The 26,268-nt window shown below is 32.7% G+C and overlaps 2 protein-coding genes across 2 annotated transcripts; one reads left to right on the forward strand and one right to left on the reverse strand.

Moving 5' to 3' along the window:
• Positions 1-7,363: 7,363 nt before the first annotated feature.
• Positions 7,364-24,707, reverse strand: LOC126746236 (serine/threonine-protein kinase pelle-like). Its single transcript, XM_050454391.1, has 4 exons — positions 23,890-24,707; positions 10,195-11,592; positions 7,752-7,964; positions 7,364-7,698 (listed from the first exon to the last, which is right to left on the reverse strand). Exons 1-4 carry the CDS (start codon positions 24,478-24,480, stop codon positions 7,492-7,494), a joined length of 2,409 nt encoding a protein of 802 aa, XP_050310348.1. The 5' UTR covers positions 24,481-24,707; the 3' UTR covers positions 7,364-7,491.
• On the forward strand, positions 16,810-17,594 carry LOC126746237 (tigger transposable element-derived protein 6-like). Its single transcript, XM_050454392.1, has one exon. The coding sequence runs from the start codon at positions 16,810-16,812 to the stop codon at positions 17,365-17,367; it is 558 nt and encodes a 185-aa protein (XP_050310349.1). The 3' UTR covers positions 17,368-17,594.
• Positions 24,708-26,268: the final 1,561 nt, after the last annotated feature.

A 26,268-nucleotide genomic window follows, 5' to 3' on the forward strand; every position in this document is an offset into this window, starting at 1 on the left:
GGTTTAGCATTTTAATCTACAACAAACTGAGAAAAAAAAATACATTTAAAATAAATTGAAATCAGAAGGATACAAACAACATATGAACTTTATAAGACACTCAATTCGAGTTAAACTAATTAACAGGAAAATTGCAGTAGTGTGGATGTCCATAAATAACACAGGAGTGGAACTATATTTCAACGGGCAAGGATGATGGATGAAGGACGCGCAATAAGTCACGCAAGGATGTCTTTCTCTCCACAATAAAATGCAAAAATTCTTCAGACATAATACTCATAATACACCATGCATTTCGACTATACAGGGTGAGTTTTTCAAAGCGCGGAGTAGTATTATGCATTGATGATATTATTTATCGATGACGTGCTCCTGGACTATTATTTGGTTAAGCATTCTTCACATCTTAAAAATATTTTGGACTATACAGGGTGTTCCGAAAAAGCAGGGCACTACAAAAGTAAATTTTTTTAAATGGAACACCCTGTATTGCAAAACATTTTTGAATTCTTTGCGTAATTACCAATCTTTTTTGATAATGGTTTAATATGCCAAAAATTAATAGTTTAGGAGATAAATCAAATTTTGTTAAAAATTTAGAATTTGCACGCATCTCTTTAATATTAAAATTTAGCACCTAAATTTTGAATACAGACTTAATTTTTATCATCAGAAGTAAAATAAAGTTACTTTGATATGCGTGCTATGTAAAATTATTCATTTTATTATACAGGGTGTTTTTTTTGAAAGGCCAAACTTGCCCAACTTTAAATATAAAAATCTCTCTTATTTTAAATGAAACACCCTGTATATTTTCATGTCATCTAATAGCTTACTTAAGAGCCTATAAATTTTATTAATAATGTCCTATCTCTATATCTAACAGTTTTTGAGATATCATGGATTTTTCTGTTTTTCTCCTGTAAAAACTGACAATGCCGACTTAAAGTTTTGAAGCACCTCGTATTTTTTATGTATCCATCAAGGCGCCGTGGTAACAAATGAAAAAAATCTCAATAACAAAAAGACGAAAAGAGAAGTTACATTAGTTAATTAGAGATTAATAGTTAGATTTTTTTTAAGGTGTTTTTTAGATATTTGTTTTCAATATTAAAAACGAATTATTCAAGAAATGAATTTTTTGATATGATTTTTGTTTTGGGTGAAGCAAATAAAAATTGTCTGCTAGCTCAAAGGCTATATAGAGAAAAATATCCTCAACGGCGCACACCCGATTCCCGCAGTTTTCGCGTTGTTATGGACCGATTTATGACGACTGGTAGCGTGGATCTGCCAAAACGTAATGTTGCTAATAGGGTGGCAAATGGAGGTAAAGAACTTGAAATTCTTTTGCAAATTGAGGAGGATCCCCACATTGGTAGCTGTAGGTTAGCCTTACTTTCTGATGTTTCGCAGACAACGGTAAACCGGACAACACGGAAATATAAATACCACCCATATCACATTAAGTTGCATCAAGAACTTCACAATCAAGATTTTCAGCTACGTGTAACTTTTTGTGAATGGTTACTTACTAACGCAAAATTGAAATTAATCCAAATTTTGTTAACTATATTATGTATTCCGACGAGGCGACATTTAAAAGCAATGGTGCTGTCAATAGGCATAATATGCACTATTATGCAACAGAGAACCCTCATTGGGTACGTGAGGTTCAGCACCAGAATCATTGGTCCCTTAATGTATGGTGCGGCATCCATAATAACCGTATAATTGGACCATATTTTTTTAATGAACCTTTGAATGGGCATTCATATCGAGTATTTTTACAGCAGCAATTGCCTGAATTATTAGAAGAAGTCAATCTCCAGGAACGGCAAAGTATGTGGTTTCAACAAGATGGTGCGCCTCCCCATTTTCATCGTGCAGTAAGGGAATATTTGGATCAAGAATATCCTCAAAGATGGATTGGTCGCGGAGGATTTGTTGCATGGCCGCCAAGGTCTTGCGATCTTAAGCCGCTAGATTTCTTTCTGTGGGGTTAGCTCAAAGATAAAGTCTATGCAACAAAACCAACTACAAGGGAGGATATGATTATTAGAATTAGGGATGCCTGTCAAACCGTAACACCAGGAATGTTATACCATGTTCGACAAAATATAATTAAAAGAATTAATATTTGTATCGAACAAGGAGGACATATCTTTGAACATTTGTTGAACAGAAATTAACTTTTTTTTTATATAAAAATAAGTGAATTTAATAAAAAGAAACGTCCATAAATTTGTTTCATTTTATAAGAAAAAAATAACACGAAATGAAGAAATATAAGTATATTTCAAAAACTATTAGAGATAGGGATAGAATATTATTAATAAAATTTATAGGCTCTTTAGTAAGCTATTAGATGACATGAAAATATACAGGGTATTTCATTTAAAATAAGAGAGATTTTTATATTTAAAGTTGGGCAAGTTTGGCCTTTCAAAAAAAACACCCTGTATAACAAAATGAATAATTTTACATAGCACGCATATCAAAGTAACTTTATTTTACTTCTGATGATAAAAATTAAGTCTGTATTCAAAATTTAGGTGCTAAATTTTAATATTAAAGAGATGCGTGCAAATTCTAAATTTTTAACAAAATTTGATTTATCTCCTAAACTATTAGTTTTTGGCATATTAAACCATTATCAAAAAAGATTGGTAATTACGCAAAGAATTCAAAAATGATTTGCAATACAGGGTGTTCCATTTAAAAAAATTAAATTTTTTAGTGCCCTGCTTTTTCGGAGCACTCTGTATAGTCCAAAATATTTTTAAAATGTGAAGAATGCTTAACCAAATAATAGTCTAGGAGCACGTCATCGATAAATAATATCATCAATGCATAATACTACTCCGCGCTTTGAAAAACTCACCCTGTACAAGGTCCTGGAACAGTGCGTCGGTCTTCCATAAAACCCCAACTTTGACTTAAATGGTTTCTTTTTGTCATATACAGGTTGTTTGTAGTTATCATTCAAATTTCACGAATTTTAAAGCTTCATTTCTGTTTTTTTTTAAACACCCTGTATATTTTTTCTGCATGAAATTAAGTGATTTTTAATTTTTTTTTATCAAAAAAAATATGTTGCAGACAAACACAAAGCACAAAACTGCACATTACAAAGTAGCTATATTTAGCGCGTATTGTAAGTAGCCTAAGATGGTCCCAAAAAATGAAATAAAAAGAGTGGTACTCCGATTTTAAAAAATGCCGCTTATATCGCCACACTTTTTTGAAGCACCCTGTGTATTTCAAAATATTTTCCAGATATGCGCGTCCCAAAAAAATTTTAAGAGGTTAAAAAATATTAACCCCTTGTTTTTAGGCTTTATGGAAGACTGACGGTACACAATTACACCGCTTCAAATATATATTTATTTTAAGATATGTTTTTCGTTTCAACGATATTTTCTCATTTTCATATTAAAAACATCTTGAAGGTCTCTTTCTTACGGAAGTACCCGAAATAATTCTTGGAACTTTATAGTAATAAGCTTTTATAATTAACTTAAATCAATAAGATTGTCCAGAGCTTTTAAATAATTATTTAGATTTTTGTAAGGTTTTTGATAGTATCAAGACTTTTTCAATACTTAAGCATTAAGTTACTAAACTTATTTAACTGGGACCTATAATTTGGTACACCTGTTAATATATTCACTAACATTTGTTTGTGTTGTAACAAAATGAAAACTAACTCACTCAAAAAAATTTAAGAAGCAATTATAATAAGTGGTATTTATACTGTTCTGTTAACCCAACCTGCACCTTAGATGTTCCCATGGAAGAAAACTAATTTGACCTGAGTTAAATCGCAATTATTTTTAAAAAGTTATTCAATTACCCATCACATTTATAGTAATTGATTTTTCACTTAATTACCAAATATACAAACAATTTATTTATTACAGCTAAGTAAAAAGTAATTGAATTGCTTAATTAGGATTTCCTTAATATTTTTAAACCGATTAAAAGGTTCTGCAATCAAATCAAACCTTAACGAGTTTAAAATTGGCCGACGTTTCGACATTTATTTCATGTCTTTAAGATGCTTTTTTAAATGTATAGAAAAAATACTTTCTTAAATGTAAAGAAAAACGAAAGCGGTTCTTCTATAAGCACCATCTCCTCTTAGAAGATTAAATCATCACAGCTATACTCACTTTTGAAGCTGCAGCTCTATAAAACTCAACGAAACTACTGTTGTACAATTTGCTCAAGTTATTTAACCAGGAAATGCTTTTTCCCCATATTATGCAGCGAACATAATATTCTGCAACAATACGCAACCCTCATCACGTAGCCTAGATATTGCAGCTTTTTTTATCTTAATTGTGTTTAATATTCCCTTTCTGATCCTCCCCAGTATCTCCTCATTTGTTACCATGTTCTTCCAACTTATTCTTAAGAGCCTTTTATATGGATTGATCCTTTTACTATGATTCCATCTCAGTATTCATATTGTAAGTTAAGATCTCTACTAGATAAATAGATCAATTCTTGATTTAATTTCCTAAGTGTACTCATTGCTTTCGTTGACCATTATTCCTAAGTATTTGTATTTACTGATCTTCTCTACTAGTTCTCTGCTGATCCATAGCGAGCTTTTCCTGTTGCTGAACTTATTTTGTAAGCGTCATAAATTTGGTCTTTTTGATATTTAAGGTAAGTCCGCCCTCCTCGCTGCTCGCCACTACTTGATTAACCAAGTTCTGTAAATCTTCTATTGTTTCGGCAATAAGTATGGTGTCGTCGGCATACCAGATATTGTTAATGGGTATTCCATTAACCTTTATTCCTATTGTTGTTTCGTCCACTGCTTTCCGAATAAAAATTAAATAATAGCGGCGATTGAACACATCCTTGTCTTACACCACTTTTTATTTTTACTTTTTCTGAGAGTTTGTGATCCACTTTGATATTGGCCGTCTGATTATCGTATACATTATTTATTAATCTAATATCTTTCAAGTCTATATTTTTACTTTTAAGTAATTGAATAAGGTGGTTCTGGCGAACTTTATCAAATACTTTGTTGTAGTCAAGAAAACAAACATACATCGGTTGATTGATATCCATGCATATTTGAGTCAACGTCTAGGCTTATTCTCTTACACATACCGTTGTATGTTGACCAGTAGTCCCAAAGGTTTTTTTAGGTGTTTATAGGGACGTAAATCCTAATGAGCTACAAAACATAAAGCAGCATCAATAGGGCTGTAAACCAGATGCAATGGTAACGGTACCAAGTTGTCCTCTTAGTATCTCAGACTAGCCTGCCGAGGAATCGCTCTTCTCTAAGGCCTAAAAATATGTTCACATCCATAAGTTCATAAAAAAACAACAAAACGTGCATTTCAATATGCCCAAGGTAAACATGCAATATATTAGTATCAACAGACTCTTAGGTATCTTCAGCAGAGTGAGGTTTTGAAAAATATTACATTTTCAGTTTCATTTTTTCTCAATAGACCAACTGGCAAACTAAGAGCCCCCTAGTACAATAACGCTGGGCAGTAAATTAAACCATTACTAATGTTATTGACAAAAAACATCATTAATTTTTATTCTCTGAGATCAAGACTGTCACATATTAAGATATTGATTACCAAATTTAAAATTGCAAAAGCTTATGAATTTCCTCTGAACTTGTTCTAACTATCAATTAGTGAAGCATAGAATGGAGACCAAACCACAGATGTGTATTCTAATTGGGATCTTACCAAAGAGCACTACAACATTATTAAAGATAAAAGTAAAAAAAAAACGCATCAACCTGCTTAGAATAAAAATCAAAGTTTTCATTGCATTTGATATTATTGCTTTATATTGATCCCGAAAAGTCAAACAAGATTCCCAGATCCTTTATCAGAGTTAACATTTTCAAGTTCTTATCATTTATAGAATAGACTGTGTCAATCATGCGTTGATTTCTAAAAAAATAATTTAAGAACATTTACTGACATTAAGAAAAAGGAGGTTTATACGACATCAATGAAAGAAATTATCCAAGCTTTGCTGCAAAACGGCTTCACTAGAATCAGAGGTAATAACCTTATATATTTTCATGTCGTCTGCAAACTTCAGATACGTGCAAAATGTAATCCAATGCTCTACGTCATTAACAAATGAATTGAAAAGGAGAGGTGCACATCAGTGTCTATTTATTAGAAACGGAGTAGAGTCCGCCACCTTCCAAATGCGCCAAACTGTTCAAGGTTTTAGTTGTCTCTGAATCTCTTATAAGACTTATAGATCGAAGATCCTGATATACCTGAAAGCAATACTCAAGAGATGGACGAATCTGAGCCTGGTAAAGCGTTAAAAGCTGTTGCGGGGATGCAACCTTTTCGTTTTAAAGAGAGCCCCAAGTTTTTGAGTAGCTGCTTTAGTTATCCGCTACAGGATCATGCCAAGACAGATTGCATCCAACCTTAGTAGACGCAAACTATAGATTTATTATAATATATAAATCATATGACGGAGGATATGGTCAGCAAAGCAGGCGTGGTACATTTAAAGCTTCTCGGTTATACAAAAAGTTCTCACAGGGAACGCTTAATTTACCAAACAGTGGTCCACTTCCTGGTTCAAATTTAGTCATTCCATATATGTTATGATAGGTGATGAAGCTTATTCATTAATAAAAAATATACTCAAATCCTATAGTAAAAACAATTTAAACGCGGAAACAGACAATTTTTAGTACACGTTTATGTCATGAAATGCATACGGTAGAATGTGCGTTTAGTATTCTACGAGCAAAATGGCAAATTTTATATAAACTCATTCTTACAGATGTAACACTTTTAGAAAAAATGGTTAAAGCCATTCGTATTTTACATAATAATTGATATGGACCTTAATTTACGAGATGTTACATTTGAAAACCACAATCAAAACAATGCATAATAAAACGCTGTTGGAAGATTAAATGACGAGGCAAAATTTGTACATGAAAATTTTAAAACTTATTTTATGCAACAAAACTAAATAAACAGTTGTTTTAAGATAAAATTGTTTTACTAACCTGTTAAATCACACTCCTTTGCAAATTTTGGTTTTTGATGATCCACCTAAGTGTGGATCATCAAAAACTGATGGTCACCACCACCACAGAGAAGAGAGAGTAGACTAAGTGATTATTAAATAAAAATTCGAACTTTAACCAAAGTTTAAACAGTTAAAGCTAACTAATACTGTTCATTTCATACAAAGGGTCGAAACGCGGAGATTTCAGAAATCATCAACAATAGAATAATAAAACACTATGCAACAAAAATATGATATATTTATATCCGTCAAATTACAACACATACAAGACTAGAACATATAAAAATAATTATATTCATAAATGTATAAAATATTTATTAAAATGCTTTAAAAATTGGACCTAATATAAAATATCACTTAGAACAGCAAGCTTAGACCAATCATACTTATTAAGCATTATAAGGCACACATGCGTTATTTCGACAATTATTTTAAACACTCGACAAGTTTTTCCAAACTGATCACAATCTCAGTCATTAAAGGCCTGTTTTCCTTTTCGTCTAAACATTTTACGACCAAATTATATAATTCGGTTGAGAAATCAATTCCATTATGTTCCCATTTTCCCACACTTCGGTCTAATATGGGCTCTACTGAATTACTCTCTTTACATTTATATTCCGCGTAACTCACCTAAACCATTCATAAATTTTATTAATATATAGATGCAGAATATTTTAACTTACCAAATCTACACCGTCATCTCGGTCAGAATCTAACGGAGGTAAAGAGGTAAGGAGTTCTAATAAGACAACTCCAAAGCTAAAAGAGTCCATTTTGAGAGACACTTTTTTTCCTGTCGTATATTCCGTAGGCATGTATGCAATGGTACCGCAAGGAGAATCGTCGATTAAAGTAACGCCGTTGGGAAGTAATTTTGATATACCATAATCGCAAACCTGAAATAGAAAATGAAATGTAAGATATGGTAACTAAGACTTTTCAGGTTGTAACTTTTTAGTTCCCAGAGCATATAGTATTTAAAACCACAAGCATTTACTCCAACTCTATTAATCTCAAAAAACTACCTTTTAGTTTATGTCTAAAAAAACTGAAAAACTAACTATCGTGTCTCTTAAAGGTCACTTAAGTCCTAAGAGTGATAATTTTTGGTATGATCTTGCAAAAATAAGATAGATTAGATAAAATTTCTATAAAGTTCTATACTAAACATGATAAACAAAATATTTTAAGAGGAAAAATTTCCTGAGGAACAGATAACTATCAAATCTACTATAACTCAATTATAATCAATAATACAATTAAGAGAATTCTTAAAACATTCAAAAATTAAATTCGTCAAAAAAAGTTCTAGAGCATTCTAATCTTATACCATTATGCTGCTCATATGAGCTACAATAAAAATCTACATAAAACAGTTTTTTAAGACTAGTCAAATTTTGAAAATGAAAATTCGGCGTATTTAGAAGATCACTACAATCAATTATTCTAGAAATTAATTACAGATCTAATTTATTATGTCTTAGCTTGAGAAGAAACACTGGTCATTACTTGCTTGTAGTTAGTGAGCCTATTAATTAAAGGAATTTTGGGTCTCCTTATTGTTATTAATATGAAGCTTAGATTTCTATAAGCATTATGAAAACCTTGCCATCTGATTCACACTTGTCAAAGTTGTCACTTCCGCAATTATTCATCCTGAAATAATTGACACTGATATTCGAATTCAATAGACAAAAACAATTTGAGGTGGTCAAAAAACTCTCATTTACTTACAATCATTAAAAAATAATGACCCAAATGAGACCTTGCAGACACCAGATGACGCAAAAAAAACCTACTAAATAAAAAATTATTAATTCGAATCCATTGTAATAGACCAAGCAAGTAATCTCTTAATCAACAAATAACAATCCTTCGAAAATCAAAGGTTGAAGTCGACCAGTAGTAGGGAATAGTTGACTCTGTCAAATGCTTTCGAGAAGTCTAAATACGCAGCATCAACTTGCCGCAAAGAGCAGAAAATCCTGATGGCATGTTTAGTTAGTTACAGTTGAACGTATAAGCGATTATTGTTAACACATCTACAAGCTTTGATTGATTATATACAAAAAATGTCGGGAATTACTTTATCGCTATGGTCTCCAGACTCCTCTTGACTTTAAAGAAAAATGAAATAAGATACCCATGGCTTAGAAGTAGTACAGACGCATTTACGAAGCAGAGATCTGGGTATGCTTTGAGGTCTCGCGGTAGTCTTACTGTATTTCAAGAATCCCAATAAACACTTCAACCAAAGACAGTTACACAAGTTTTAATAAATAATATTTAGAAATGTGAAATTGCCCATCAGAAAATACACTAGAAAGATAGTACATAAATTAAAAGGTTATGATCAAGTTGGAAATTGAATCGACATTGCCCTCCTTAAAAGTTCTTATAAAGAATAACAATGGACTCCAAAGGACATCAGTCTGTACAGGAGGGCAGCGACAATATGCAACAATGTGACCTCAACAGGGGAATAGAAAACATCACCAAAGTCTTACAACAGAGGGGGTCCAGTCAAGCTAATAAAGACAACTATTAGGAAAGCAACAAAGAGGCAACAAGGAAAGAGCCACAGCAGCTGGGGAATATTCAGGCAGCATAACGTTGAGACTCCCAACATTTACGCATGACCAGACGCCACACACCTCTAATATATAAGACTGTTGTATAGTATGTAACTGAATAGTTGTTGTTAGTTTACTTCTAATAACTTTACTAATTTACAAGTGTCTACCATTTTCAATATTTTTTTTTATGAAAAAAGTTCCTTAGTTAGCCTAAAAAACTTGTTATTTTTGTATGACTTAATAGGAACAAAAGCTAATTCCCTCATATAAAAAAATCATAAAACTTGGTTATAGAAATATAATACATGTATATATCATAAAAGCTACTGATACAAGACCAGCCAATAGAGGCAAAAGAATGATTGAACAATTCAAAATCGACTTTTTTTACACTGCACTTCGGAGACTTTGGTACTAAAACAAGATCTCGTATGTTTTGATCATATCCGCCAATCCAGAAGATAATATTAGAAAAACAAAGATTAAGAACTGTGACCTCTAGATTTGGCAAAGAAAAAATGTGCTTACAATCTAGATAATTGAAACTTACCTTAACATTCCCATTTGCACTGAACAATATGTTAGTAGACTTCACATCTCTGTGTACCATAGGCGGATCAAAAGCTGTATGAAGATGCGCAACACCTCTTGCGGTTCCCAGTGCAATCTTCACTCTTTCCACCCATAGCAAACTCTCCGGTTTATTTCTTAATACATCAAAAAGTGACCCACCACTTACGAATTCGAACACTAAACAGTAATTTTCGGTATCACATGAATATCCCAGCAACGACACCAAGTTTGGATGGTCATACCTATGCATATTTTCAACTTCCCTTTTAAATTCCCGCCGAAGGTTAAGGTTTGTCGATAACATTATATTCAATTTTTTTACTGCCAAAGGTTGATTTGACAGACCCTTTGCGAGGTAAACTGATCCAAAGCCCCCGCTACCCAGATACACTTCGGGTTGCCTGGAAAAACCGTTTGTGGCATTTTTAAGAACTTCATAGTTGTAGTGGGGTAGAGAAGAGTTAATTGAAATATTTGCCAAATCTGTACAATCTATTGCCACGTGGGAATCACTCTTAACGTCTGATTCAAAATAGTTTTGCACCACTAAAGGTACCGAGTATTCACTTATATTTGAAGAATATTCTTCTTGAGGTTTTAAGTTCTCACTTGCTTGCATATCTGTTGTTGAAATATACAAGGAATTACTTTTGACTTCTTCTGAAGAAATTTTTGATTGGGTGTTGTTAACCTGTTTTGATCCAAGATTATTGTGATATTGCTGTACTACTAAAGGGACCATATCACTTTGTACTGTGACTGAGTAATTTGCAGTGCCTAACATTGAGTTGTACATAGAATTATTTACCATTTTTTCACTATCATTTAATTCTGTTGATTCTTTCTGTTCCTGCAAAAACAACGGAATTACCGGTTCACTTACGTCTTGCACATACGATTCTGAATTATACATTGAATTAAACATCATTTCGCCTGAAGGCAAATTTCTGTTATTTGATACAGTTTGGTTTTCTTTCCGTTCTTGAGCAGCCCTTTGCAGGACATTATCAATAATATGCAAGGCAGGTATGTTGTCTCCGGAGGGCATAGAGAAGTTTGCACTATCTGAATTACTTCCAACTTCAGTGTTACTAGAACTACTTTCTTCCCGAGAAGGTTCTCCTGAAGTGGGTGGGGAAATGGGGTGGACATGCTGTTGAATTAGATAATCTAAATTAGGTATATTGCCGCTGGTGGTAGAAAAGTCGTCGTAGTCCTCTTGAGGATTGGTGTCAATTATATCAACAGGATTTGGTGACCTTTTAGATCTGTTAGAGGGTGGGGTGGATGCTCTTGGTCTTTGAATTACCATTGGGATCTGTATTGGCTGTGGAGCAGGTTGGTCCTCTGTTATTACAATGTCTGGAACAACAGGCTAAAAAATTGGGGAAAAAAGTGTTTCATCAGTAGCAGCCCTCTTTAAAGAAAAGTGTAATTTTATGCAAAAATTAAACTTATTGTATATAAAAAATAATTCTGCTCTTTACTTGCATAATAACATGGACATAATAATAATATAACATTTAAAATCAATATTTAATAGAACTGTAAATATATAGTTTTCTTTGGTTTATGTATAGTTAGTCTGTAATCCTATATGCTAGAAATAACCAAATGCTGGAAAATTAATTCCTGGTTAAGTGCTCTAAGTTGGAACATTACAGAATTTAGTAGGTACTAGATTTTAAAGCGTTTATAAATTGGGTATCTTTATGCATAATAATCGAAATATTACAAAGAATTAGGTACTTATTAAGTAATTTTTCAGAAATTAATTGCGATATTTCTAAGAAGTCATAATATAGCAATGAACAAGTTGCAGTTTAATTAACATTACATACACAAAAAGACAACATTTTACAACAATAAAAAAATATATTAACATTAAAATTGTGTGTGAATCAAATTCAAACATGATTCGTGACAGGATTGAGGAAGACAAAAGGAAAGTGGCGGAGATGTTGGTATCGATCAAAGAAGAGGGAGCAGCTGGGGACATTATTAAAGTTGTTCGACTGGGGAAACAAGTGGATAACAGGACCCGTCCACTAAAGGTAATATTCTCCAATAACAAGATCGCTAAGGATGTCTTGAAGGCTGCGAACATATCTTCTGGGCATGCATTCAAAGTTAAAAGTGACCTTACCCCCCTACAACGAAAGTGCTCGGCTAAGATTTTTGATGAGCTTAACAAGCGCAAAAGCGATGGCGAAGAAAACTTAACAATCAGATACAGAAACAATATGCCTTATATCACAACTAACAGACATGCTCAGAATCATCGAAAAAACTTGAAGTAGCCCCATTACAAGTTTTTTGTTTTAATGTAGGTGGCTTACGTACTAAACTTCAGGAATTACATAATAATATTATATGTTCTAACTATGATATCTTAATATTTGTTGAGAGTTGGCTCTCTGATGATTTTTCGGATGCTGAATTGTCTGTGAAATCTTTCAATCTGTTTCGCTGTGATAGATCGTCTCTTACAAGCAATAAGCGCAGAGGTGGAGGTGTATTAATTTACATTAGAGACTTTATAAATGCCAAAAAACTTAGATTACAGTACAATTCAGTTGAGCAGTTGTTTTTAGCTTGTAATGTGGGCGGGAGTAGTTTTGTAATTGGAGGGGTGTATATCCCACCTGGGTCCAATACGGATTCTTATGAAGGACATTGTCAGTCAGTTGATATTATCAGGCAACAATTTTCAAACTCTGACTTTATTATTTTTGGTGATTTTAATGTTCCGGATGCTCTTTGGGAAAATGATGAGTTTGGAACTGTTGTTAGATGCCCACCTAACTCATGTGGATTAATACTTGGGGAGTTTTATTCTTACCTTAACTTTTTTCAAAGGAATTTTGTGCCAAATGATAGAAATGCCTTTCTTGATCTCACTTTTACAAATAGGAATGATCTAGTGGTGAGTGAAGCTGTTGACTGTGTTTTTGATAAATCTGTCTATCATGGGCCTTCATTTTGAATTAACTTTTAACAATGGTAAAGAAAAAACTTTAAATTTTGTACAGTTCTTCTATGACTTTAGAAATGCAAATTATTTGGGTGTTAATAGTTATTTGTGTGGAGTTGATTGGGACCATGTTTTGAATGTAATTAATATTGATGATGCGGTTTCAGAGTTCTATCATATATTGAATATGGCTATAGCTTTGTTTGTGCCTCTTAAGAGATTCAAAACCTCGTCTTTTCCCAGTTGGTTTTCAGGGGAGTTAAAGTACTTGATCCAGCAAAAGAAAATTTCACATAAAAAATATCAGTCTAGTCATACTGTTGCAGACTACGAAGTCTTTTCAGATCTTAGAGCTAGGTGCAAAACTCTAACGGAGACTTGTTACCAGAACTTTATTTCAAATTTGGACCAGTTACTTTATACAAACCCCAAAAGTTTTTGGTATAAGTTTAATAACAGGAGAGCAACGAATAGGCTTCCTGATTTGATGACCTATAATGATGGGGAGTTTGCAGGTTGTGAACAAATTGCAGAGGGGTTTGCCAGGTTTTTTTCTACTGTCTATAATGGAGATAATAATGTCTTACCTTCTCGGCAGGCTGGTGTAAACATGACTATTCCAAATCCTAAATTATCTATTGGATTAATTTTTGATAAGATCTTTCGATTACCCCTTAAACTTAGTGCTGGCCCTGATGGTATACCCAATTATTTTTTGAGAAAATGTGTATGTGCCCTCTCTTATCCCCTCTTTATTTTATTCAGTAGGTCTTTAGACTTGACAGTTTTTCCATCCGAGTGGAAACTCAGTTTTATTACGCCTATATTTAAATGTGGTGCTGCTAATGAAATGATCAATTACAGGAGTGTGTGTATACAGTCTGCCATCCCAAAACTTCTAGACAGTCTTATTTATGACCAAATTAATTTTTATTGCAAAGAACTTCTGTTAAATGAACAGCATGGCTTCAGTCGTGGCAAGTCTGCTATTACAAACTTGTTGCTGTATCAGGGTGCTCTGTTAAGTGCTTTGGAGAGGGGTGAACAGGTGGATGTAATATATACAGACTTTTCCAAGGCATTTGACAGTGTCAACCATAGCTTATTATTAGAAAAATTGAGACTTTTTGGTTTTTCAGATTGTTTGGTGGCCTGGTTTGCGAGTTTTCTTTCTGACAGATTTCAGCAGGTACAAATTGGGGATGCTAGGTCGCATCTTATCAGTGTGACCTCTGGGGTTCCACAGGGTGGTCATTGTTCTCCCCTGTTGTTCAATATTTTCATTAATGATATTTTGGTTTGCTTTAAAAATAGTAATTTTTTGTTATTTGCCGATGATTTAAAGTTTTATAAGGTGATCAGTTCAGAACAAGACATGGTTCTCTTGCAAGATGATCTGAATAGATTGTGTGAATGGTGTGTTGGTAACAGTTTGGCTCTGAATGTGGGTAAATGCAGTTACATTAGTTTCTACAAAAGAAACAAACGGGTAACTTCCTCCTATACTATTGATAATGTTAATCTTAGGTACACTGAAGTAGTAAAGGACCTTGGTATCTTTTTTGATGAACAATTGAATTTTAATACCCATGTAAATACTATTATAACTAAAGCATCTAAGGTCCTTGGTTTTGTCCTGCGCAATTGTAAGGATCTGTCGGTTGAAACTTGCAAAAGGTTGTACATATCACTTGTTGTCTCTTTGTTGGAGTATGGATCAATAATTTGGTCTCCTCTGTACATGAATAATTGTATGGCACTGGAGAGGGTTCAAAATAAATTTCTACGATTCTGCCTTTATAAACTTCGCATTCCAGTTCCTAATGACCATTGTTATGATGAAGCAATGAACTTGCTGAATATGCGGAGTTTACTTAAGAGACGCACTGAGAATGATTTGGTGTTTATTTATAAACTTTTGAATTGCCTTGTGATTTGTCCCGAACTACTTAATAGGATTTCATTTAATATTCCATACCGTAATCTGAGGGCAAATCGATTGTTTGCTTTGCCTTATCATCGTACCAACTATGCTATGCACTCGCCTGTCGAAAGGACCTTGAGGCTGGTAAACTCTACTGGAATTGAAGTTTTAGGAATTTCCTTATTGCATTTTAGGAGTCTTATTAAGAGTTTGTAAAATTTTGTTTTTTGAATTAATTTTGCTCCATGATTAATGATTTGAAATACATTTGATCATTGTCATTGATAATAATATATTTTGTTTTTCTTACCTAATTTTGCATTGTTAATTGTTCTGATTTTGAGAGAATATTGTTACTACTTGTAAAACGGTTTAATTATCCTTGGTATTAAGATTAAGTCTGATAATTATTGTTAATTAGTAATTAGTGGTTAGGTAGTATAGCTTTTATTTCTTTTTCAGAAATATATATATTTTTTTGTAATGGGGTTGATCCCGTGTATAAATAAATAAAATAAAATAAAAAAAAATAAAAAATTTAAATATAAAAAATAATAATTTTTCGAGAAACTTGAACACTTAGCAATATAGAAAGATATAAAAATAAGTAAAATCTTGGATCAATGGCAAAGAGACAGCAAAGAGTAAATAAATAGTTCGAGGAATTTAATAAAATGTTTCTGGTGTTTATTGCAAAACTGTGACTGCTTATTTTACAAATCCTTAGGTATATAATTTTCCATAATAAAACATTGGTAACAAACTGAGACTGAAAAACCAACTTTTTATCCTGCTCAAACCAGCTTATTTGTCATTTTGCTAATATGTTTAAGTCTTTTCTCATAATGATTTTATAAGAAGTAAACAGAAGTACTTATTGTAAATTTAATGCAGTTACATCATTAAAAAGGTAATGGAAGCGAGTAGTTAAAACTGTATTAATGAAGTAAGTAAATTATGTGTGCATATGATGTTGCCTAACAAATGAATTGTTGAACTTTAAATATATGTGCAATTTATTTAAATATTCATTTTATACATAAAGAAAAATAAACACGATTATTGGCAAAAAATGTAGTCTGGTATATAGGAATCAAAATAAGTGGCCAGATAATTTCTTGGGTAATATCTGCATTTTATAAAGACTTACAAGTAAGTATATAATATATATGTGAATGAAAAATATGGGGTTGTGTATGTATTAAAAAAAATAATTGACTCAATGAAATGAACAAAATAATATTCATTGTTTTTAATTACAAATTCGAAATACAATGTCTGTACAACGAAAAAAATAAATTTTGTCCTTGATTAAAAAAAAAAACTGATCTATTTGGTTCAACCCTTATTTTAAAATACAGTGAAAGCTCTCCTTGCGGGCAGCTCCTATAAGCGGACATCTCTTTCAACCGGACAAAGTTCCTGGATTCGAATTTCAGCATATCATTTTTAATGTTAAATGCATTCCGATAAGCGGACGCGGACACTAGATTTTTCTGTATGTGATCAAAAAATCTCCCATAAGCGGACATGAAACTCTAATACCCGGACGATTTTTAGTTCCGCTTATTGCAGTGCACATATTTCGTTGGCTAGCCAGTATGTAATCTTGTGGTTTATCTTCAGTTCCAGCAAATTCGTAGTTGATTGAGATATTTTATTATTGTAACTGTAAAATGGCACCAAAAAAAAGGATGCTCTCGTTAAAGGAAAAGATGGAAGTTGTTGACGTATTAGACAGAGAAAGTGTTTCAGTTCGTCATTTGGCAAAGAGGTTTAATATTGGGAAAACGCAAGCAGCTGAAATTGGCAAAAATAAGGAAGATATCAGGAGTAAATGGCAATCAGGAACTAATATAAATCAAAAGAAGGATTTTTTAAAAAAGGAAGGTTTTGCTATAGACAAAACATGTTTTGAGTGGTTTGTGAAAGCTAGAAGTCAGAATATTCCAATCTCAGGGCTGTTAGTGAAAATGAAAGCTAAAGAAATCGCCATTACTTTGGGCTATAATAATTTCAGTGCGTCCGACGGGTGGCTGCAAAAGTGGCGCAAGAGACATAGTATGAGTTTCAAATGCATATCTGGCGAAGCTGCTGCAGTAAATCAAGTTAATGTGTCACAATTTTTGGAGAAACTTCCGTCCATGTTGCTTGGCTACAAATCAGAAGACTTGTACAACGCAGATGAAAGTGGACTTTTTTTCGCGCATTCCCCGACAAAACTCTATCCCTTAAAGGAGAAACATGTGTAGGTGGAAAGTTGTCTAAAGATAGACTAACCATTTTATTCTGTGCAAATATGGCCGGTGAAAAATGCGATTTGATTGTGATCGGGAAAGCGGCTCGTCCCCGTGCTTTAAAAAACGTTGCTATTAAGGATCTACCAGCGACTTGGAAATCCAACAAAAAGGCATGGATGACCCGAGAAATCATGTCTGAGTGGTTACTGGAAGTCGACCGGAAAATGGGAATCCAAAAAAGGCAAGTTCTTTTATTTTTAGACAATGCATGCTCTCATCCTCGTGATCTGAAATTGAAAAATGTGAAAATTATATTTTTACCGCCAAACACAACTTCAGTTTGTCAGCACTTGGATCAAAGTATTATACAGAACTAAATTTGATTATCGGCATTTGATTTTAAAACATATTTTAACAAAAATTGACGATGTCCAAAGCTTATCTGAGCTTACAAAGTCTATTAATGTGTTAGAGGCTTTGTATTTTATAAAAACAGCATGGGATAAAGTAAATTCTACAATTAAGAACTGTTTTGGCAAAGCTGGATTCAGAAAAAGTGGATGTAGCTCAGAATTTGTCGAGCAAAATTATTGCGATGCTGAAGATGATCTGCACTTGGCGACACTTGCTCAGTTACTGCGACATGCCAAACATTTAGTAGCAGACCCCCAGAAAGTAGATGATTTCCTGGCCTTAGACAATAACATAACAGAAAGAAAAACAAAAGAAAATAAAATAACAGAAGAAAATGCCATTGACAACTTTTCTAATTTGAATGTAGAAAGCCCAGGCCAACTTGAATATGGTAGTCCAAACGACTCAGAAGAAGAAGTGGAACTGGTGGACTCACTCACTAAGTTCAAAAACTATAAATTCATATGGGGAAGCTCTAAATCATATTTCTATATTGAAAAAATTTGCTAAAGATGATTTCACTGCATTTCAACATTTAAAAAATTTAGAAAGTTATTACGAAAATTGTCTCCTTCAGCAAAAGATGGTGAAATTTCGTCAGACAAACATTTTAAACTTTTTTCAAAAAGCTAAAGAATAATGTCTTTTTTTTAATTCTCGTACCATGTATTGAAGCATTTATTTTTTTGCATGCGTGTACATACATATAAATATATATAGCATAAATACATACTTTAAAAATGTGCCGAGTTTCTGTTTCATTTTCCTCATGATTATGTATTACCTCATTTCCTCATGATTATATACCCCGTTATTTATACTTTATACTCACATACTCTCTTTTAAACGGACACCTCCCATAAGCGGACAAAAGTTACGGAACCGTGAGTGTCCGCTTATGGGAGCTTTCACTGTATAAGTGATATACAATAGGAAAAGAGTATTATGTATTTTAACAATTATTGTCACTTTTTAACAAGTCAAGAATTATTGGAAAATTAATAGAAAAAGTTCTGATATAAAGTATAAGCAATAAATGTTGCAAACCACATTTCACTGAATTTTTTCATCCCAAAAATGTGTTATCCAAGCATAATGATTGTTATTGCAACAAAAATACCAGGTGTAAATCCAAAAATAATATCTTCAATTTTGTGTGTGCTTTCACCAAATGTTTAATAGGCACTAATAGAATCAGCTCTAAACTATTGCATTATAATGTGGGATGCTGCTTATACAAATCTGTTGTAGGTGTTAGACCAGTCAGAACACAGTTAATTTTTTTTTATTTTAATTAAACTTTAAATCACATTTATTATTTTGTTTCAATAGAATAAGTTTTTTTTTTTAATTTTCAAGATAAAAAAATTACCTACTGTTTAGGTACCACTAATTTGCCCCATGTAGTACAGGCAAATGTAGAAACTTTCTTTTTTGACCCATATTTTTAAGTCTACTAAAAAATATATGTAATATTGTTTAATCACAACAAGGAGAAAGAAATATAGAGAATAAGAATTATTTACTCAATAATTCTGGCCAGAAAACAAACATAAGCAAATTCTTGGTAAACCCTGAGTCTAAAATGTCAAGCAATAAATTAAATAAATTTTGTTTCTCACTAGCAGCTTTCTAATGAGGTTTTAAATAGGGCTGATGATTACAGGAAATACCTATCGAATATGAATATTAAAGAATCTTTATATCTACCACTGATTTGCATAGAAGTTAAATAAATTATATATACCATAAAATGTAAAGAGTCTCGTGGATGAGATGTCGACTTGGCTATCAGGTATATAGTGTTGTTGCTTAAATATTTCACTTTGTTAATACAAATACAATATATTCAAGGTATCCAATAGTTTTAGATACATTCTAAAAAAAACTAATATGGTGTCAAATGTAAAGTCATGACCATAATACTTGGCTTAAAAATGACATAAAAAATCCAAACCACCTAAGACTAAATAGGTCATGTATAAATGTAAACCATTTTGGACCAAAATTCTTTATTAATTTGCCTAATCAAGTGATAAGATGAATGAAAAACCATTTTACAATTGTTTAAAAAAGGATGTACTAAAAAAAGCTTTTAATAATTTCGATAAATACTCAAATGCTAGTGGCTTTATAGTATTAATTATAATAAGGGTGCGGCACTGGTTGTTTGAATGTATCTTATTTTATCGTAATGCATTATGTAGTACATGTTTTACATATATATTTTACGCTTAGTATCTTGAAATTGTATGAGATGCAAGAAATTTTAATAATACTGATTGTATTTCAGGATTTATATATGAATATAGCAGCATTTTTAATTGGATTAATTTTGTATTTAGTATGCAAGTCCTTCTATTTCTCATAATCATAGAATGATAAAAAAAAAGAGACATTTATTTCCAACAGGTTTGTTACCCAATTACAGGAAAGAATATAAGGAAAAAAAAAAGAAAAATTTACCAAAATGAGTATAAAAATGAAAAATGAAATCAAAATGCTTAACATTCTATGCACTTAAACAGACTATCTATATGCATACTAGAAAGACTCTGCATCACCTATTTACTTAATACCTTCTATAATGGACATTAAACTGTCGACAAAAATATCGAACCGTTCATGTAAATTATTATTAATATAATTCTGACACATTATATTAATAGGGGATTTAAACAAAATATTAGTCCTAGCGGGATTTACATAAAATAATCTAAAATGCCTAGAGTTTATTCTTGGTACCCGAAAATTTAATCCAGCCAAAAGGGTGGGACAGTCAATCTTGTTATGAATAAGGTTATATAAGAATTTTATGGAAAGAATTTCTCTTCTTTTTGCTATGAATATAATATTAAATTTATTTAAGTATAATTGATTATCCAAACCTCTGGCTGGAAAGACACCTTCCTCTCTAAACCAGAGATAAACTTGAGCTGAATGCGCTCAATATCATCTATCAGGTAGCTATAAATTGGGTACCAACTTAGAGATCCGTATTCTATTTTTGAGCGTATGTAAGTGAAAAAAAGTAGTTTTAAAGTATTAATATTTTCAAAGTGCCGACAGTTTCGATAAACAAAACCCAACAATTTGGCAAAGTTAGAAACTATTTTTGCCATATGCTTAGCGAAACTTAATTTTGCATCATAAGTAATTCCCAGATCAAACGCCTCATCCACTCTGGCCAACAGAACATTATTTGCTCTATAGTCAAAATTGATTGGCAACAGTTTTCTAGAAAATGAGGGAATAGAGCATTTATTAACATTTAAATATAGTCTATTGACATTGCACCAATTCTCTACTTTGTTAAGATTTACCTGAAGGAATTCGCAATCGTCTTCAGTATCTATTTTTGTGAACAATTTTATATCATCCGCAAACAGTAAACTCTGACAAGACAGTAAATTGGCAAGATCGTTTATAAATAATAAAAAGAGAAGCGGGCCCAAGTTAGATCCTTGCGGAACTCCCGAGCACACTTCATATATAGGAGACTTAAAGCCTTCATATTCAACAAACTGTATACGACCTCGTAAGTAAGATTTTATCAAAGCAACTAAATCCGTAGAAAAACCAAAAAATTTTAGCTTATGAAGAAGTACAAAGTGGTCAATTTGGTCAAAAGCTTTGCAGAAAACAAGGTATATTACATCAACCTGACCTCTATTATCCAAATGCTGACACAGATACTCAATTAGGCAAGCCAGGTTTACTGTACAGGAGCGATTTTTGATGAAACCAAATTGATTAGGTGCTATGTCTAATTTGACGTGGGCATATATTCTATTATAAGGAACTATTTCAAAAAGTTTGGAGCAATTACATAAGATCGATATAGCTCTGTAATTTTGACTGTCGTTCTTCGGTCCCTTTTTGAGTATCGGGGATATTCTTGCAGTCTTCCATTTATCGGGAAATACTGTTGAAGACAAGATAAGATTAAATGCTTAAAAAACCATAAATCAGCTGGAGCTGATGGAATATCATCAAAATTACTACTCCTTTTGCCTGACTCAGCATTGAATGCCTTAGCTTCTGCCATAAACAATTCCTTTCATAATGGCATCTTTCCAGCATGTTTGAAGGAGGCAGTGGTTATCCCTCTTTATAAGGGTGGAGATGTGAGTGAGCCTTGTAATGTCCGTCCAATTTCTATATTATCTACCCTCTCCAAGATAGTTGAAAAACTTGCAAAAATCAGAATTTTATCTTTTTTGCAACATAATTGCATTTTATCTGCAAATCAGTTTGGATTTCAAACGGGAAAAGGGACTCATGACGCTGTTTTCGGCTTTTTGGAGAGTGTCTATGTGTCCTTGAATTCTGGAGAGTCCGCGGCGGCAGTGTTTTGCGATTTATCCAAGGCATTTGATTGTGTAGATCATAGAATACTGCTGTCTAAGCTCAATAATTATGGCTTTAGAGGTGTGGCATTGCAATGGCTGGAATTCTATCTGTCTAATCGTACCCAAAAAGTTACAGTATCTGGATGTTTATCCGATTCCAGATCCCTTAAAACTGGAGTACCTCAAGGTTCAGTGTTAGGACCACTATTATTTTTGCTCTATGTAAATGATTTGGTTTAAAACTGCAGGGCAAAGTGGTTCAGTTTGCTGATGATACCACTATTTTATGGAATCATAGAGATTCTGATAATGTTAGAGCCCAGGTTTTTAAAGATCTTAAGATTTTATCGGAGTGGTGTGCTGCAAACAGGCTTGTATTTAATGTGGGCAAAACCTTTATTATGGGATTTAAGTGTGACGTTCACGGCCTTATGTTTAGTGAAAACTCCCCCTTGCAAAACAAAGAAAGCTGTAAGTTCCTTGGTATTACCATTGATGGTCGCCTTCGCTTCGAAGATCATATCCTAAATCTTGCATCAAAATTATCCTCTGGATGCTTTGCAGTAAGAATGGCGGAGCATGAGCTGGGAGGGGTAGTTGCATGTTCAGTGTACTTTTCTCTTATTGAGTCCCACCTTCGTTATGGCTTGCCTTTTTGGGGTTTAAGCAACAAGGGATTATTAAAAATAATTTTTGTGATTCATAAAAAGGCAGTTAGATACCTATGTTCCGCTGGGTTAAGAGATTCTTGTAAACCTCTCTTTATATCTCAAAAAATCCTAACTCTTTTTTCTCTTTTTATCTTAGAAACAGCTACTCTTATTCATAAATGTCCTAAACCTCCCTCTAACACTGGTCATATGACTCGCCGGGTTAACGATTTTCCCTTACCAATCCCTACATCCTCCCTCACCAAGAACTCACTTATATACCTTATCAAAAAAATTTACAACCATGTTCCTCTATGTATCAGACAAATTTTAGAAGTTAAGAGATTCAAAAAGGAATTGAAATCACTTTTATTATCAAGGGCATATTATAGCCTTGACGATTTTTTTAATGATACCTTTTAACCTGTGCTCTGACATCATTTTAGTGTTTTAGTTTTGTTTCCTGTTAAATAATTTAATTTACTTCTTCTAAATTCTGTTTTATTGACAGCTTTACTTATTTTTTAATGAAATTTATCAAAAATATGCTTTTTTTTTCTCAATCTGTTTTGTTATGATTAATTTTGGTAATGTGTGTAAATTTTATGGTAAAGTGTTTTAGATGTTATGTTTGTTTGAAATTTGAAATTTAAAGTGAATTTGGAATTTTTTAGTTTTCAGGATGCTTGTACACAAGATTTTGTTGTCTTACATAATATAGCACATTTTCTTTCTTTCTTTCTTTCAAATATGTGGGCAATAGGCCCTGATAAAGCGCGAATACAATCTTTAACGACAAGACTTGGTATTCCATCGGTACCGGAGGTCAACTTACTTTTTAGTTTATTAGAGGCGGTGACAATTTCATCTTCCGAAAAATTATAAGAGCAATTTAGAGAGTTGTTAATAGTCTGGCTCGATTCAATACCAACATTAATACTAGATGTATATAGTGATGATGATATATAGTATATCTGTGAGATACCCATAAACAACTTGTTCATTAGCTTTCTTCACACAATATACATATACCTAAATATATACTAAATATCACACTTCATTTTAAGATACTGTAGGCTTGAAAATAAATCCAAATTAATGGTCATTTCATTACTTACTTCAATTTGATGTTGATGAATTTCTTGACTTCTCCTCCTGATTTGCTCCACTGCCTGTTGCACATACCCAATTTCATCCAACTGTCTCTCCACTTCTACATCTTCATTATGATCTGGATTATCTACCATATTGGTAATTACATTTTCAGTCTCAAATTCTATAGGTATAGTGATTGCCGCTCCCGGTCCAACTGCCGGCCTTTCAGGTGGGGCTTCCCTCAGTAGCATTGCTAAATAATTGGCAGCTGCAAGCAGCTCAGCTTTAACCAGCAGGTACTTAAGGTGTCCCAAGTTAACCCTAGGTCTTGGACCCATTGTACCCCATTCTTGAAAAAGAATTTCTGTAGGCTTTTTGTGGTACCTTTCAGAGGTTTCAAGGATTGTGGTAAAATCTGATGTGGTAAACTTTGCCTTATTATGCAAAGTAATATTACTTTCATACCCATCCTCGCTCAGTTTCTTTGGTATTATTGCCATAAGTTTTTTCCACGACTCTCCCGACTCTAAAATGGTCACTAGTTCGTTTAGGTGGCTCAAATGTAGTTTACGAAGTTCTGTGTTTGGATTTAGATTCTCACTGTCAAGTTCCATTATGTAGTAGGGACTCTTTATGGTTAGCCAATGATTATATTATAGTGTAATTAGGAGGTAATTAAAATAATTATATCCGATCTATAAAGAACTCTTAAACTTATTTTAACACGTTCAACTCAACAAGCTTAATAACCAAAAAATAAATTCTATTATAAAAAAATTAAAATGATTCAAATAACTTAAACATCAAAAAATTTAAAATAAACATTAGTTCAAATAAAAACAAAAATAAACTTCTGATCATATGATCTAAAGGTGGTCTTAGGTAAAGCGATTTTTAACGGCCGTTGCGCATAGACGCCCGAAAAATGTTCAGCCGCATGCGTAAAGGTGCGCCTACACGTCCACAAAAGTTGCTCACTTATGAGCAATACTAGTCAATTGTACTTGAAAGAAAATGTGCTATATTACGTAAGAATAATCTTGTGTACAAACATCCTACAAGCTAAAAAAAAACAAAACAAAAATACAATTTCAAAAATTGACAAAACAATGAACAAAATTAAACACAAGAGACAAAACTTTTTGAACATACTTGAATTAAAGATAACTAAATAAAACAATCAATTACTAAATAAAGGTAAACTTGTCGACAAAACCAGAGAAGAAAAAAGGAAAAAAAAAACTTTCCAACATGTCCAAGGTTAAAACCTATCATTAAAAAAGTCATCCAGGTTATAATATGCTCTCTTTTAAATTTCTTGACATCCGATATATATCTAACACATAGAGGAACATGATTGTAAATTTTTTTACTTATGTAAATTAATGAGTTTTTCGTAAGGGAAGACGTAGGAATAGGTAGGGGAACATCATTTACACGACGAGTCAAATGGCCAGTGTCAGAGGGTAGTTTGGGAATTTTGTAAATAAGAGCAGCTGTTTCTAAGATAAAGAGTTAGGATATTTTCAGAAATTAAGAAGGGTTTGCAAGAATCTCTTAACTTAGCAGAACACAGGTATCTAACTGCTTTTTTTTGAACAACAAAGACAATGTTAAGTAGCCCCTTATTGGTTAAACCCCAAAAAAGCAAGCCATACCGAATATGAGATTCAATAAGTGAAAAGTACACTGAAGGTGCAACCACCCCTCCCAGCTCTTGTTTTGCCATTCTTACCGCAAAACATCCAGAAGATAATTTCCCAGCTAAATGTAAAATATGATCTTCAAACCGAAGGCGACCATCAATGGTAATTCCTAGGAACTTGCAGCACTCTTTATTCTGCAAGAGGGAATTTTCGTCAAACATCAGAGCCTGAACATTGCACTTAAACCCCATTATAGACGTCTTTCTTACATTAAACACGAGCCTGTTGGAAGCACACCACCCTGATAAAATCTGAAGGTCTTCAAGGATACAAGTCTTAATAGAATAGTCTGATAGTAAAATAAAAAGCAATTCACGGCAAGGGCAACAAGCTGCAATTTGCAAAAATGTTCTACAACAATAATATTAAACAATATGGAGCAACTTCAAGAAACTAGCGATAAATTTTTTACAAATAAGTTTAGTTGAGAATTATCGTTCGCTATGGACTAAGTTTCTCTAGCAACGGCGACTTGTTCAAGTGCTTTTGTCTTGAATTAAAACCAAAAAAAAAAGAAAAATAGATGCATATGAAAGTTTTATATTATAATATTGAAAAATCAAAACATTATTTTTACCCCTAAAAGGCACAATCTCATATAGTCAATTTTATAATTAACTTAGTGTTTAAACTTTGTTAGCCAAGCTTCAATGGTTTTTTTTTTGGTTTATTAGTTGTAATTTTTAATTAATTAAT

This window comes from Anthonomus grandis, chromosome 17, assembly GCF_022605725.1.
Source record: "Anthonomus grandis grandis chromosome 17, icAntGran1.3, whole genome shotgun sequence".
In the NCBI taxonomy this organism is placed as follows: Eukaryota; Metazoa; Arthropoda; class Insecta; order Coleoptera; family Curculionidae; genus Anthonomus; species Anthonomus grandis.

What these genes read in the sequence shown, in the direction of transcription:
- LOC126746237 (XM_050454392.1), top strand. Translation starts at nt 16,810, where the DNA reads ATGCTCTCGTTAAAGGAAAAGATGGAAGTTGTTGACGTATTAGACAGA.
- LOC126746236 (XM_050454391.1), bottom strand. Translation starts at nt 24,480, where the DNA reads ATGGAACTTGACAGTGAGAATCTAAATCCAAACACAGAACTTCGTAAA. An exon ending in TTCATCAACATCAAATTGAA is followed by an intron (nt 11,593 to 23,889) that starts GTAAGTAATGAA and finishes CCAATTTTTTAG; the next exon opens with CCTGTTGTTCCAGACATTGT. An exon ending in GAGATGACGGTGTAGATTTG is followed by an intron (nt 7,699 to 7,751) that starts GTAAGTTAAAAT and finishes TGAATGGTTTAG; the next exon opens with GTGAGTTACGCGGAATATAA.